This window comes from Pogonomyrmex barbatus, unplaced genomic scaffold, assembly GCF_055798465.1.
Source record: "Pogonomyrmex barbatus isolate J1 unplaced genomic scaffold, ASM5579846v1 scaffold20, whole genome shotgun sequence".
Classification (NCBI taxonomy): Eukaryota; Metazoa; Arthropoda; class Insecta; order Hymenoptera; family Formicidae; genus Pogonomyrmex; species Pogonomyrmex barbatus.
This window is the reverse complement of record NW_028297117.1, coordinates 959232-975686: the sequence shown is the minus strand read 5'-3', so window position 1 is coordinate 975686 and position 16455 is coordinate 959232. Positions and strand designations below refer to the sequence as shown.

Here is a 16455-nt window from a genome sequence, read left to right as displayed (position 1 = left end):
ACATATTTATGTAATTTTAATTGGTCAAAAATAAAGAATAGAAATATTGGAAACTTCATATCACATTTTACATAAAATAGTCACAATTGAGAGAAAGAAATCAATTCTAAAATAAATAAAGTTGAATTGAATAAATTATGTAAAGTTTCTTCATTTCAAACTTTCTTCTTTTTCATATATTGACTCCAAAAAGACTATTCGTTCTTCACTAATGTCTATTCTTATCTTCTCCTTATTCTTAACAATCTAAAACTCTTCAAATTTGATTCAAGGTTCATCAGAAAACACTAAAATTAAAAATATAACTAAAGGAAAACTGAAATTAAAACAAATTAAAATTTTCTTGCTTCTCTTAAACTTTAAATGTATAATCTATTTTGTTTTTAATATAGCGATTGTATTCAGTTATGTATATCCTAGCTTCAACTATACAGAACAGACCTAAGGTGAACAGCCTTTAGTTAACCTAACCTCTAATCATTTCTGATTTTGCAAATATCCGATAGTAGACCTGTCATTAAGAAGAACAAGAAGAAAATAATAAAAGTATTTTTTACGTCATAAACGATTGTGAATACAAATCTGTTGTACTTGATCTTTGCTAGCCTCTGTTACTCTCCGCAACTCTTGGTAACGCGCAATTTTAGATGTATATATGATGTGCATATATATATATATTATAAAAAGATTTATACATTTGCGTCGACGTGTATTCAACTTAATTGTTAAATACGATGATGTCTGAAACGAATGCTAGGAGAGAAGCGAGGAGACGACGGATATTAGAAAACTCAGAAAGTCGTCTACGCAGAATTACGGGAAGGATCGATCCGGACGAAAAGACAGGTATTAAATATAACCAATACATTGAGCAGAAATATGTTAACATACGAAAAATATATAATATAACAGACATTAATTTTAATAAAACAAGTTATTATTCAGTATCAAGAAAAAGATTCGATTATTGTGCTATCAGAAGCATAATCGAATTTTTTTATTTATTATACATTTTTGTCTTTATTGTTATAATCACAAGAATTATTTCGTTAAATTATGGAAGTATAATTCTATATGTGATTACAACGCTTGTAATATAAAAGGAAAATCGATATTGCTGCATATATCAATCATTATTATTTTCGATGTCATATATAAAGAAAAAAATGTATCTTTAATTTTATTCTCTTTTTACAAAATAAATGTACTGATCATTTTTATGTTTTGACAACATTGAAATCTAAATTTACTAAAATTATATGATCTATATATTTGTATTTATGATATTAATTTCAATCTCTGGAGATAAATATTCTAGACTTAATAGAATAAGTATTGATATAACAAATTGTTTTTATATATTATTGTGTTGACATTTCAATATATTATAGAAAGAAAATTTTTTATCTATATTTTAATTTCTTTAATTCTTTATACATTTATATCAATAATATTTATTTTCTATTTTCTATGTCTCATTTTTTCAACATTTTTAAATATTCAGTTTGAACAGATGATTTTTAAGAATATTTTGCAGATAATCCACGAGTAGAAACTGAAACTTTCTATAGAAATCTTAAAGCAGAATCAAATTTTGAAAAGGATAATGTAAGAAATGGTATCTGTAATATCAACAGTAATGTGGAATTACAAGATAGTACAAGATCCAATGATAAATATCAAGATTTTTTAAATAATACTAATGATAAAAATACATATTTACCAAATCAAGTATCCAAGTCGAAATTTATCTTATGTACATTGTTCAATCGTATTAGTTTTATTTTGCTTGCTGGGATCGTTAATATTTTACTAGTGCTGAAACTCGACAATTTATTTGGACATGTATGTATATAATATAATCTTATATTTTATTGGAACTAACTATGCTAATTATGTATATGTGTGTATACACATATATATATATATATATGTACATTCTTTTTTTGTTAATACAGGCAATCCTTATACCTTTTTTCTTATTGATGTTGGGACGTCTTTACAGCTGTATGACGTTACATGAAGTGCAAGATGGCAGTTTATTAGTCACTGCACTTATATTGTGCAATGTCAAACCTAGATTAATTTATATATGCAAAGTATCATTTGCATTATTTACCATGATACTTAATGATTTTGGTTTATATATGTTTAGTTTTGTACTGATACGTTATGTTATTATTCATTATTACTATTATGATGCTGCAGTACCAATAAATGCATAATTATATATAATAATTGAATAAAAATAAAATGGAAATCTATTTTGGGAATTTTATATAATATTAAAAAAAGATATTCTTAGAAGAATACAAATTCCAATATATTGCATTATTTAAAAATATGTGTCTATATTATAGATTTTTTACATCTCCAGTGTTATATCATAATTCTGACTGAATATATACAAGTGTTGTATAAGAAACATTATTTTCTTTAAGATACATGTAATATAATTATAAAATAGATTTTGTATATTGAGATAATTCTCTTTGTAATTTATGTCTATGTAAATTGACAATGTTTCTAAGATCTCTGCTTGTTTCTTTTTATCATTGTTAGAGTTATCAAAGCTTACAAGATATAAAATAAATTGCAATCATACGATTATTATTAAAGATAATTATGTGGTCAATATGCTCTCTATTTTATGAAAATAAATATATAAATAAAAAAATAAACAAAATATTCATATATTATGAACGTATTATATAATCCTAATCCAAGTTAAAAAGCAAATTAAATTACAGATAGCTTTAAAAAAAATTAATACATTACGTAAGCATGTAAAAGTGCGTGCGCGCGTGTGTGTGTGCGTATATACACATACAACTTTTCAAATTGTGTGATCGAAAATTCTGTTTTTAAAATAAGTTTTGAAGAGATATGTATAAAAAATTTGGTTTTTAAACTTCACATTCTTGAGAATTTTAAACTTGGCGCAATATACAATTGTGTCTCTTGATTGGTTATGTGATCGAGACAAGATGCATGTAAAAGTTAACGAAAGACATTTTATGAATGTGTATGCATAAATATATGGCATGCTCGTCATGAAGCTTAGTTTTTCTGATGCAATATTTTCTGATGCAGGCTTGTTCAAGGGTTGTTTAATATAAATATGTACTTTCGAACGCAAGTAACATAGTTTTAGATTGACAAATGTGCATATTAATGCATGAGATCATCATAAAATTATCTGAAAATCAAGTATAAAATGATGCGTAGAAACATATGTCAAATGGCCAGTTCGATTCATTCAAATTCTCACGCAGAAGTACATGAAGTTCCGATGAATGTGATTATCAGACCTTTCCCTGCCGTAGTGGATGAGGAAAAAGTTCAAAGTTTAATGAGTGCGTTAAAGAATATCGAAACTGAACACACGGTACCACCCATTGATATATTGTGGATTAAAGGAACTAAAGGTAAAGCCATCAAAATAGTTATGTAAAAAATAATTCTTATAATTAGAGATTAAATAACAGTAATTTATAAATATAGGAGAAATAGTTAACATTATTGATTGTATTTAGGTGGTGACTATTACTACTCTTTTGGTGGCTGTCATCGTTATATTGCTCATCAACGATTAGGCAAAATGTCTATTAAAGCTAAAATAATTCAGTCAACTTTAACGGATTTACGATGTTATTTGGGAAAGTCTACTCCAGACTTGAAATGATTTCAAGTGTGTTTGTAATTGTATATGGATTACATACATATATTATGAATATATATTTTTTAATTATTATTATATTTATACATATTACATGATTACATAATATAATTTGAATAAAAATAATGTGCAATTAATTTTCCAATTTTTATTACTATATATAAATTATGTGATTTTAATACTTTTTTATTTTGTATCAAGTTATATCAGCTTAGGTTTATAATTATGTTTATGATTATGTTCAATAACTTTAAATATTTATAAAAAATTAATATTTGAAATATTTGAAATTTATTAATTCCAGAAAAATGTTTATAAAATTTAGGAAACTAATTCTCTTCTAATTAATTTTATTTATTTGCATTATATTACATTAGTATATTAGAACTACACAATAATAAATTAAGTTTAAATGCTCTGCATTTATAAAAGACCAAATAAATTGGTGAGCCCTAGATCAAATTTGTTAGGTTTATGCATTTCTTGTTTATCAAAATTTTATTATTATTGTGATATATAAGACTATTATATGAAATATTGTATCACAGATAGAGATATAAAAACAAATTCCTAGAAACATGATTGAAACATAAAAGTATATTCAATTAAGATACTTTTGTATTATACATTTACCGTATTATACAAAATACAAACTCTAGAAACGGATTCTAACATTTTTCGATAGATTTTATATTTTTTCTAAAAATTAAAGAAAGGTACAAATATTGTAAGTACAATTATATATTTATACAATATTATATTATTGTATATTTATAATTATATATCTTAGCATATTTATAACATATAAATAAACAAATGTATGATCTCTATATATCTATATATATATCCTTCTCCATGTTTTTCCTATTAGGATTAGGAATATACAGGTATTACACAAAAATTTTAGCTTTTATTATTATAATTACACAAAATGTTTTCTATATCGATGTTTCCGATTTACTTCTTTTAAAAAGTACGGTTTATAATTTCTAGTGATATTAACTGTAGATGAACTATCTATGTCTTTAACAGAATGAGAGTGATTTGATTGATTTGTAGGTTTACTATTTCGTAAATGAACTGGTATGATAGATTGCTGTAAATGTAGTAGTTGCGTATTGGTTACTTCACAATCAATTTGCATCATTGTTATATGATTAGGTGGTGTTGAAAATGTACCTGAAAGAGAAAGGTTTTGCTATATTATATAGCTATATATTGTTATATTACTAAATTGATATAATGATGATTCAAATCAAATTATATGTGTATTTTTATATATCTTAACATTGTTTACCGTTTATAGACACAGCAGGTAGAACTAGAGACATTTTAGGTCTAGCTGTGTTATTTTTTCGGGAAGCTGGCAATAATAAATGTTCGCCACTAAACCAAACAACATAAAATGTATCGTCTCTTCTTCCTAAAGCTTCAAATAAAGAAGCATGTTCGCTCAATATCGGCGAGAAGATCTCAATTGCATTATTATCTGGATATTGATCAACGGTGGGAATATCGATCATTTTGTGCAATTTTATTTTTCTGTCTCGTGGTAAATATAACTTTCGTTTTGCTCTTTCTTCCAATGGCGATCTTAACAATGATACGTTTAACGAATTTATCTGTAATTTTATTTTTCTTAAAGCAGTCCGATTATCTCGATCAGATTCACCATCGATCCAGCGTCTTAACTCGCTATCTAAACGTATCGATTCACTTTGATTAATATACATTGGACATATTGGCTGATGTATTGGTACACCACTTTTATTAAAATTTTCTTCGATTCCATCTTCTATATTGTTATCGTTCTCATCTAGGGCCCAGAATAATCTTCTGTTATGTCTATCTTCTGGTATAGATACTATCAAATTATCAGATTCAGTTTTAAAAGGTATATTTTGTGGAAGCGTTTTCCTTAAATAGAAATGAAAGAATACTTTACTTTCATATATAGGATATATAAAATGTATAATCTATATAAAACATAATATTTTCAATTCGAAAATATTTCTTGAAAAAATTTTAAATCTGAAAAAATCCTTTTTTTCTTTTTATGAAATACATTTTTAAAATAGTTTTTTTTCCTCATATTCTCATGTATGAAAATGTATAAAAAATAAAAGATATTTGATATATTTAAGTTTCATCGTTCTTATCATGTAAATATTCACAATGTCATAAAAAAATTATTAAACTTCATAAAATCTTTTTTTTTTTCAAAGATCATATTTTAAATATAAATAAAATATTCTGTAATGTTGTACTTACCTAAAACCATCAATGTTGAAAGCTATCATAAACATTATACCAAAAAGAACAACAGCACTTCCTTTTACTTTCTTTTTTAAGAAAGGTTTAAAATTGACATTTTTATATTTGTTATTGTCATTTATAATATTGTCTTCCATTTCGGATAGTCTCTGTTTTAAAGTTATATTTTCCTAACAAAATTAAAAAAATATTAAAAACCAATTTAATTTTTTATTAGAAATTTCCAAAAATTTTGTATATTTTTACAAAAAGCACAAATTGTTTACCGATTTTAATTGTTTATTCTCTTTCTTCAATACCGATATTTCTTTCTCTAAAGACGATACATATTCTTTTTTCTTCTTTCGAGAAAGACAAGCAGATTCTCTATTTTTTATCATTCTTTGTTGTCTTTTTAGTGCTTTCAATGTACATTCCTGATTATCTTTTGACAAATTGAAATCAGTTACTTCGTTTTTTACTAATAATGAGTTGGAATTTATTTCATTCTGTATTACTTGAAATGGCGCATAATTCAAGGTTTCATTGTTAACAACAATATTATTATATTCTATAGATTCATTGGTTAAAAAAGTGGAATTATCTATTGATTCAGTAGTATTTGTTGGACAAATGTTTGGTATAGTATTAATCATTTTCACATTCTGTGGTAATTGAAACGTTGTAGTATTTGTTTTTTTATTAGAATTGATATTTAATGAATTTTGTTGCTTTTGTGCCGGTAATACTCGAAGTTTTGAAGGATACAATATATGTTGTGAATTTGCATTCTGTGCAAATGTAGTAATATCTTGAAGAAAGATAGTATTTTGAAGTTTACCTATAGATATTAAAATAAAAAAATTATGTGCGCACACACACACACACACACACACACACACACACACACACATACACACCCACACCCACACCCATACCCACACCTATACCCACACCCATACCCACACCCACCCACCCACCAATTTTGAAAATAAAAAGTACAAAATTTTATGAATGCAAAACAAGTTTCCTTGGTTTTGAAAATAAGTTATTGTCCTTGATAAAAAATTGTTCTTTTGTTCTTTTAAATAAAAACAAAATATATTCAGTTGAATATTCAACAATCTTAATGTTTGGAAACTGTGTTCACATTTAGTTTTCAAGAATATAAATATCTTTTTACAACAGCATGTCATTAAAGAATTACATATATATATATATAAAGATAGTATATTTTTACCATCTTTTGTATGCTGTGCGATACTCTTGGGTTGGATATGAACATGTTTCGTAGAATCAGTTTTTTTAATATATTTGGTATGCATTATATCTTGCTTATTAATAGGTATGAATTTAACATCCTGAGTTATGCCTGATATATTTAAAGATGATTGAGGTGTTTGTGATGATGAAGATATATAGTGTGGAGAAGAAATTAGTGATGTTCCTAAAGTAAACTAGAAAAAAATTTTATTATTAGGCATGGCTTAGATTTTGATATTTCATTAATATTATATGTACTGTAGAATACCTCTTTGTTTATATTTTGTATCGCACAATTTGACACTTCTTGCATTGAACATTTTATTTGTCTGTCTGAATCATTAGATTCTGAATGGTAAAAATTACTGGGTGATAATGGAAATTGTGTATTTGGACTTTCAGGTTCAAATTTAATTTCATTTTTTATCTTAATCGTTTTCCCTGGCTCTATAAATCCCAGCTAATGAATTAATTGTTTTTAAATGATTATATTTTGATATACGTACCTGAACTATTTTGTATATGATCAAATTCTAGTTCCTTGATAGTAAATAAGTCGAATATATCTTTCATAGCTTCACTTGAAGAATTATCAGAATCTGAGATATCTCTCTCCAGTGAAACAGGCATTCCTAATTCGGAACCCCATGATTGGAAAAGATGATCAGGAACGAATTGGTTGCTTTCTTCTATAGGAAAAAAAAAGTTTTGATGAATTTAATTTTTTAATGAATAATTTTCAATAAAATAATAGATTCCTTATATTGTTATTTTTTGTATATAATGCAATATTAATAAATTGTGCGATAGTGTCAACGCATAAAGTAAATTACTATTACAAATTCTACTACAAATAGCACGTCAAATTACAACATTACATACGTAAAAGTTTTATGTTCATTATCGATAATACTTAACCTAAAATATCGAATTCTGGAAACATTTGTGTCTCCGATATTGCAATATTATCGCTGTTTCGTTGTCCAAATTCTATACTTGGCATATTTCCGCTCAACGAAGCATAGTTCGACGGCAAACTTTTATATCAAAGTATACTCAATAAACACGCTGAAAAAAAATTCAAACATAATCAGACACATCAAAAGTTGCGTGGACGAGTCGAATAAGACATAAATACATATGATATATAAAAATAGTGTACCATGCATACACACACACACACACACACACACACACACACACACATTATATATATATTATATACTTCATGTACGTTTATTTCATGATAACATCTGTAAATCTCACAATAGGTATTTAATTTTTAAGCCATAAAAAATTGACCAATCATAGTCGATTATTCTTTTCATATTCGATTATAATTGGTCAATTTCTTACTTCTTAAAGCTTAAATCACCTATTAGTGTCAGTCCACAATAAGTGATTTAAGCTTTAAGATGTAAGAAATTGACCAATTATAATCGAATATGAAAAGAATAATCGACTATGATTGGTCAATTTTTTACGACTTAAAGATTAAATATTTATTGTGGACCGACACTTAGTGAATAGAATAATCGATTGTGGTTGGCTTATCCTATTTCTTACGTCTTAAAACTTAAATCACCTATTGTGGACCGACACTAAAGTGGTGTTTACAATGAGACTTTAAGATGAAAGACTTAAGAAATTGGCCAATTATAATCGACTTATTACTTAGAAGAATAATCGATTGTAATTAACCAATTTCTTAAGTCTTACATCTTTAAATATAAGAACAGACTATGAATACCAGTCTATGAACAATATTATGCTTTATATACTTACAATATATGCATCACAATAATATCACAGAAATTATCTTAGTATGGCTGCGTTCCGATATTCACTACTAAAAATCTATAATATAGACGATTTGAACTATATATTTTTAGTCTATATGTTGTATTATATGTAGCAGTTGTATTATATGTTACTTGTTTATGTAATTGAGTCTTTCATATACATTGGATATTCCATATATAAGTTCCATAGTGTTCTGGAAAATATGTTCTGGAAAAATAAAATATAAAATAACACAAGATTTGTTAATTAGAATATATAAATTTATAAATTTGATTATCTTTTGCTTTTGTATTTGCAACACATGTTTCATGTTCAATAATCCAATATTGCTAGATCAGCGAAATAATCTGAAATAAAATTTATATTAATGTAGCTTTTCTTCCTTTAAACTCTGTTTTATTAATTTAATAATAAGTAATTATTAATTTTTTTCGTCTCGACGATTATAAAGAATAAAAAATGCAAATTTATATTGAAGTTATATTGCCACAAAGGCTTGAAAATTTGAATACAAATTAATAGTAATATTAATATATAATAAATATAATAAATTAGATCAGTGTGTTGTACTTCTTATTTATTAAATTAATTAATTACTGCGTTATTACTGGTTGACCAACTATTTAATTTTACATAAAATACTTATAAAAGTTGCTGGAACGATCGGAACTTTTGTAGTAGAAGTCATGCTAATGCCATGGCGTTTTCTGATTGGTTACGTCAACCCCCACTTTCGAGTGCCCCTGTTTTTTACGTGTTGCAAGAAACCATGATAGTGTTTCACTCCCGTGGACAATCAAGTTCAACCAAAAAGAACAGGCTTCGTGTTTGTATAATCCACGTGGAGTTATAGAAAGAAGGATATTTGAGGAAATTTAAAATTACGATATTTCGCTTAAAAGAAGAATTCTTGATACCTAGAAAAATTATAATTTTGATTATAGTACATAAATGAATATACATTTGCAAGCGATTGTAGTGTTAAAGTTAAAGACGAATGTGAACTGGATGTAAGTGTATAAGGTTAATCCGTTTTTCTAAATGTTCACTAAACTTTTTTACATTATTCTTTACAATGTGTCAATTATGTACTCGTATAGGTTCTAAAAATGGTTAGACATAATAATCAATTACCAGACAATCTTCCACAACTACAGAATCTTATTAAGCGTGATCCGGAATCTTACAAGGAAGAGGTAATTGTTTTATATTTTATTTTTCTATTTTATTTGTTCTTTATATTTTGTTTTTTGTTTTGTATTGTTTTATTATTATTGATCATATATGATTATTTATTAGATTGTTTACTTGCAATATTGCAATATATATATATATATATATATATATATATATATATATATATATATAATATTGCAATAATCGCAATATATATTGGTACAGTCTATAAACTTTTTTATGTTTTTATACTTGAAAAAAAGAGAAAACATTTGACAATGATTATTTCAAGAATTTAAAATAATATATTTCTTTGCAGTTTCTTCAACAATATCAGCATTACAAATCTACTTTAGAAGTTTTTCGTTTGGAGCCTACACAATTTAACAAAAGTCTTGATGAGCTAGTAATCTTCTTGGCTCAGGTTAGCGCACACATGCTTAAATTATAAAAGTGATAAAATATATATGTGGGATTTAAATTTAAAAATTTTCACAAGTCTTCCATCCAGTGCTCTAATAATTCATTAAAACTGTCTATCTTTTTCTTATAAGTGATGCAACATAAAATAAAAATTAAAAATTGATTCTATTTTAGTTTTATTAATTTCTTCTAGTAATTCTGTAGGATAACTCTAAGACATGGAAATCATGGAAAAATATTTAGAAAAGATAAAAAAAAAGGGCAACATTGTATGCCGAGAAAGTATCATAGCACGGTTATATTCTTTAATTGGTATAACGAATGAACCAATGCCAGAAAGCATATTTGTTTACGGTCATATGGCTACTGGAAAATCATTAATAATACAAAATCTACTCAATCATTTAAAATATAATGTTAGTTACATTAATTGTATAGAGCACTTAGGTAATAAACATATATATAATTATGTCTTAGATGATTTAACTGCATCTACAAAAAAATCAGATGGCGATACACAATCTAGACATAGCTGTGACAATATTATGGATTTCATACTCGCGCTTAGGAAAATATCTCGTAATGATAAACGTCCAATTGTATTGGTATTTGATAAATGTCATAAGATAAGACACTTTGATGTGACTTTTTTACCAGCAATTGTAAGACTTAAAGAATTATCCGGTATTAATATATGTACAATTTTGATTAGCGAGATTGTGTGGGATAAGTTCAATACTAAGATAGGGATATTGAGGCCTATAAAGATCCATTTTCCACAATACACAAAAGATGAATTAGCTCAATTGCTATTATTGGATAAGCCAGTGAATTATGATATGGATTTTTACAAGAATTATTTGAATCTTTTTCTTTCTGTGTTTTTCCGATTTTGTAGAGATCTAAATGAACTTCGACATATGGCCAAAATAAATTTTGCTAAATATGTTGAACCCATAGAGAGTAAACGAATTGATCAGAATAATGTTGCTGCATTATGGCGAAATATTTCTCCAATTTTGAAATCTAATTTGGAAATTATTTACCTTAGAGTTTCTACAGATGATTTTTTGCAACCCAATCATCAAATGTCTCGGGAGATCGAGTCGACGACAAAGCTAGCTTTGAGTTTCGAATTACCGTTTTACGCAAAGTATATGTTAATCGCAGCGTATTTAGCTTCGTATAATCCAGCAAAATATGACAAACATATTTTTATGAAGCAGAGTAGTAAGAGAAAGAAAAAGATACAGACATTTAAGAAAACGACAAAAGTAAATATGCAAAAGAAATCTCAAGTTTTCACTATCTCGAGATTGCTCGCGATCTTCTGCGCTATTCTTGATGAAAAAGTAGACATCAATGCCAATTTGCTCGCTCAAATATCCACCATGTGTCAGCTTGGTCTATTATCTATGATTGGAGATAATATCGTACACTTAGATGAACCAAAATTCAAATGCTGTGCAAGTCATGATTTTATTATCGTCGTAGCTAAGACAGTTGGCTTTGATATAAGGAATTATTTAAGCACTAATATAGATTAAATTACTCTATATAATTTATTATGTTTATTTTTAGTTTATAGTTTCATATGTGTGCTTGTTTGTAAAGCTTTGCCTTTGCCTGGTTTAGTGTCGATTTCTTGACAGATAAGCTTACATATTTTTTATTTATATTAGAATAAGATTTTATTTTTTTTTTATGTATATGTAACTGTATGCATAAAATAAATTAAAAATCTAAAACTTGTGTGTAAATTGATAAAATAATTTGATTTCATTTATATTAAAAGTTTTGCAAACATATATATTGTATTTATTTAAACATTTCCTAGTTTACAACATTAATATAATTAAAAAAAATGTAATTATTGATTATATATAAGTGCGTGCGCGCGCGCGCGCGCGCGCGCGCGCACACACACACACACACACACACACACACACAATGCATACAATAATTTATATTAATTGCACAATTATTTTTATAATTTTCTAAAACTACTCAATAATACTCATACTCACACACACACACACACACACACACACACACACACACACACACACACACACACACACACACACACACACACACACATACTTGTTTTTTTTGCATATTATTATAGGTAGCCCATTGTTATTCAAGCGATTTAAAAACATATCCTCAAGAAATTGTTGATATATTACAAACTCATAATGTCATACTGGACAATGAAATGCGAATGGTAAGCATTATGTACATGAAAATTAAATTATATACTAAAAAAATATACTTAAATTATATACTAATAAGTGCGATCACATATATAATTTATTCTGCAATATAATTATATTTCTTTACAGACGTTTTGTAAAACATTAATCCAGCTGCGTAACAAATCCCTTTTAGAACCTACTGCACTTCTCAGTTTGTTTTTCGAGCTATTAAAATGTCAAGATAAGGTTTTAAGACAATTTCTTCAAACGCATATAATTACGGATATAAAAAATATTAATGCAAAACACAAAAATGCCAAAGTTAATGCAGTGTTACAAAATTTTATGTTTTCTATGTTAAAAGACTCTAATGTCAGAGCCGCAAAGATGTCGATAGATATTATGATAGAATTGTACAAAAAAAATATTTGGAACGACATCAAGACTGTTAATGTTATAGCAACAGGTTGCTTTTCGAAAATAACAAAAGTAGTAGTTGCTAGCTTGAAATTTTTCTTGGGAACTGATCCAGAAGAAAAAGAAAGCGATGATAGTGATAGTTCAGATGATGAACCAAGTATGAAGGAAATTATGATGGCTAATAAAGTAAATAAAAAAACAAAGAAACGACAGAAACAATTAAAAAAAGCTAAACAATCATTTGTAGTAAGTTTAATTTTATATAATATTATATATATATATATATATTATATTATATATTATAAAACTTATAATATTTCTAAGAAATGTACACTATAATTTTTAATTTTAATATATTTTTTAGAAAGCTAAAAAGAAGAAATCTTTGGCGCCGCAATATAATTTTTCAGCCTTACATTTAATTCATGATCCTCAGGATTTTGCCGAAAAATTGTTCAAGCAGATACAAAATAATAATGATAGATTTGAAGTAAAGCTTATGATTCTAGATGTTGTCTCTAGACTTATTGGCTTGCATAGTTTATTTCTCTTGAACTTTTATCCATATATACAACGGTTTCTTCACCCTCATCAACGAGGTAAGATTAATAATAATATACTACTATTAAATTATATTTGAATATCAAGTTGATGAATATTCATATTTCAATTTTTAATTATCTATTTTTATTCAATCTTTTAAGTTACATCTATTTTATATTGCTATTTATTGTTACTAATTGCTATTGTTACTATTGCTATTGTTACTAATTATTACTAATTGCTATATTGCTGTTTTATTAATTATTTCTTTCCAAGCCATGTCAAAAAGATATATCATTTCTACATAATTTTGTATTCAGATATTATACATATATTTATTTTTATTTTTCTTTAGAGGTTACCAAACTTTTACAGTTTATAGCTCAGGCTTCACATGAGTTAGTACCACCTGATGTATTAGAACCTGTTTTGAAAACATTAGTAAATAATTTCATAACAGAAAGAAATTCTGCGGATGTAATGGCTATTGGGTATATATACATGCTGCACATTGTTTTATTACATTGTTACATTATTGTTTTATTTTTTATTTATAATTTATATTTTTTTTAGTCTAAATACTGTGCGCGAGATATGTACACGGTGTCCATTGGCCATAAATGAGGATCTGCTTGAAGATTTAACACGTTACAAACATTATAAAGAACGCTCTGTTATGATGGCAGCGCATTCTTTAATTGGGACATTCAGACGTATAATGCCTGAATTATTGCATAAAAAAGACAGAGGTCGTCCAACAGAGGCCAATGTTATGATAAAGTCTTCTAAATATGGAGAAATTCGAGCAAGCGAATTCATACCAGGAGCAGAAGTTTTATATGATCGACAAGCTGAGGATACTGAAGAAACTAATGATAGTGATGGAGAAGTAAACATTAATTTATTTTATTATTATAAACAACTATTATCATTTTACATAAAAATGTGTTCAAATATAGGATGATGATGAATGGATTGATGTAAGTGAAAGCGATGAAGAAGAAATCAGTGAGAACGAGTCGACAGCCGAATCAGAACAAACAATGAAATCTTCCGCTATTACGGAAAATGAAATTGATGAAAATTTAACATTATTAGATAATGAGAAGAACACTGGTGAAGCAGATGACAAAAAAAGAAAAACAGATAAAGTTTCGCGAGAAGAAATCGCTTTAACGAAACAACAGAAGAAAGCACAAAAATTGGAGAAGAAAGCAAAATACAAATCTGAAAGAAATGAAGAATTAACAGCAGAAAGAAAAGCAAAAGCGTCTAAAATATCCACTGAGCGATTATTCACAGATAAAGATTTTAGAAAAATTGATGTTGCTTTAGCAAAGCAAGAAGTAACATATATTAAGCGCGGCATTAAAAGGACGCATGACCAGATTGAAACAGATCAAAAAGGAGAATTGGTAAAACTTAGTGATATAGAAAACATATATAAAAAACGCAAACATGATAAGACTGCTCGACAAAAATCTGTGAAGGTATGTTATATTTGAAGTTGATATATATAAAGTTGATATATATATATATAGCTTAATTATCATTGAATTTGCAGAAGGGACAAAAAGAGCGAGATAAATTTGGTTTTAAGAATCGACGACAAAATCCACTATGTAGTACAACAAATCGTGAGAAGAAAAAAACAAAAGCATTTGGAATGCTGAAACATAAATTAAAAGCAAAGGTAAAACGATCTTTCAGAGATAAGCAAATAGCTCTTAAAAATCATTTAATCAAACAAAGAAAGCTGAAATAATATATCGAATAATTAATTTTTATATTCTATTTTTTCTTAATAAGAAATTAATTATGTATATGTATATATACAAAATAAATACATGATTTTAATTAAAAAATAAATGGAGTATGTGAGAAAGACTATAAACATGTTAGTGCTTTTCCTTACATTTTATTTTTTCCTCTGTCATCGTCAAATCCCCAAAATATATGTGAAATAAAAAGAATCTTAACAAAATCTTTACAAAATCATTTGATCATCAATTCACGATATTTTATTTATCTATCATGCGCCACATATAGATATACATATATGACATACAAGCAATTGACTATATGAAGAAAAAAACATTAATTATGTTCACTGAGCTCTTTTCGAATCTTCAGCATATGTTATTATCTCTCCCTTCATTTCAAAGGACTTTTAAATAATAATATATAAAATAAACTTTTACTAAAAAAAATTATTTCAAATTTTTATAGTTAGCAAAATAATGTCAACGGCACATGATGTTCCCAAACGGTCACCCATCTAAGTACTAACCATGCCCAACGTTGCTTGACTTCAGTGATCGGACGAGAACTGGTAGTTTTCAACGTGGTATGATCGTTGACAATTGAGAGCTTTCAATTTCTTCAGATATTATAATTCTCTTATTTTGGAATAATAACAAAATCGAAGACACATCTGCATATTTTTTCTTTTGTTCTTCTTAGAATTTGTAAATCTATAATTAAAATTGTATTGGATTTCGTAAACTCGATAATTGAGATAAAATTTTCATTTTCTTTTTTCCGATTGGGTTTCGATCAATACAAAACTTTCAATAAAAATCGTGTTAATTTGACTTTTTCAATCTTATAAAATTATATAAATGTTAAATTCTAATTCTAATTTTCTTTTTGTTTCACGCAACATTATTGATTGCTAAGAAATAATAGACCAATGGT

The 16455-nt window shown here is 26.6% G+C and overlaps 5 protein-coding genes and 1 pseudogene across 7 annotated transcripts; 4 read left to right on the top strand and 2 right to left on the bottom strand.

Annotated features, from left to right (window-relative positions):
- The first annotated feature begins 277 nt into the window (after positions 1-277).
- Positions 278-2264, top strand: LOC105426940 (uncharacterized). Its single transcript, XM_011638396.3, has 3 exons — positions 278-846; positions 1538-1845; positions 1959-2264. The coding sequence occupies exons 1-3, from the start codon at positions 735-737 to the stop codon at positions 2223-2225; spliced, it is 687 nt and encodes a 228-aa protein (XP_011636698.2). The 5' UTR covers positions 278-734; the 3' UTR covers positions 2226-2264.
- A 555-nt stretch (positions 2265-2819) lies between these two features.
- LOC105426939 (sulfiredoxin-1) lies at positions 2820-3816 on the top strand. The gene is made up of 2 exons (XM_011638395.3): positions 2820-3428; positions 3537-3816. Exons 1-2 carry the CDS (start codon positions 3218-3220, stop codon positions 3683-3685), a joined length of 360 nt encoding a protein of 119 aa, XP_011636697.2. The 5' UTR covers positions 2820-3217; the 3' UTR covers positions 3686-3816.
- A 441-nt stretch (positions 3817-4257) lies between these two features.
- Atf6 (bZIP_ATF6 domain-containing protein ATf6) lies at positions 4258-8449 on the bottom strand. Of its 3 annotated transcripts, none has more exons than XM_011638392.2 (9): positions 8430-8449; positions 8114-8263; positions 7702-7884; positions 7464-7642; positions 7173-7389; positions 6220-6773; positions 5951-6123; positions 4977-5596; positions 4258-4858 (listed from the first exon to the last, which is right to left on the bottom strand). In XM_011638392.2, exons 2-9 carry the CDS (start codon positions 8196-8198, stop codon positions 4602-4604), a joined length of 2268 nt encoding a protein of 755 aa, XP_011636694.2. In that variant the 5' UTR covers positions 8199-8263; positions 8430-8449; the 3' UTR covers positions 4258-4601. The 3 variants fall into 3 exon arrangements, with proteins under 3 accessions (XP_011636694.2, XP_011636693.2, XP_011636695.2); XM_011638391.3 differs by lacking the exon at positions 8430-8449 and adding an exon at positions 8358-8400; XM_011638393.2 differs by lacking the exons at positions 7173-7389; positions 7464-7642; positions 8430-8449 and having other exon boundaries at positions 8114-8327.
- Positions 8450-9751: 1302 nt separating this feature from the next.
- On the top strand, positions 9752-15652 carry Mys45A (SDA1 domain containing protein Mys45A). The gene is made up of 10 exons (XM_011638389.3): positions 9752-10008; positions 10099-10194; positions 10494-10598; positions 12726-12824; positions 12943-13461; positions 13580-13814; positions 14114-14249; positions 14332-14647; positions 14718-15248; positions 15323-15652. The coding sequence occupies exons 2-10, from the start codon at positions 10108-10110 to the stop codon at positions 15521-15523; spliced, it is 2229 nt and encodes a 742-aa protein (XP_011636691.2). The 5' UTR covers positions 9752-10008; positions 10099-10107; the 3' UTR covers positions 15524-15652.
- Orc5 (origin recognition complex subunit 5) lies at positions 10158-12405 on the top strand. The gene is made up of 3 exons (XM_089077680.1): positions 10158-10194; positions 10494-10598; positions 10791-12405. The coding sequence occupies exon 3, from the start codon at positions 10816-10818 to the stop codon at positions 12142-12144; it is 1329 nt and encodes a 442-aa protein (XP_088933806.1). The 5' UTR covers positions 10158-10194; positions 10494-10598; positions 10791-10815; the 3' UTR covers positions 12145-12405.
- Positions 15653-15999: 347 nt separating the features above from the next.
- Positions 16000-16119, bottom strand: LOC112552624 (5S ribosomal RNA; annotated as a pseudogene).
- Between the last annotated feature and the right edge of the window lie 336 nt (positions 16120-16455).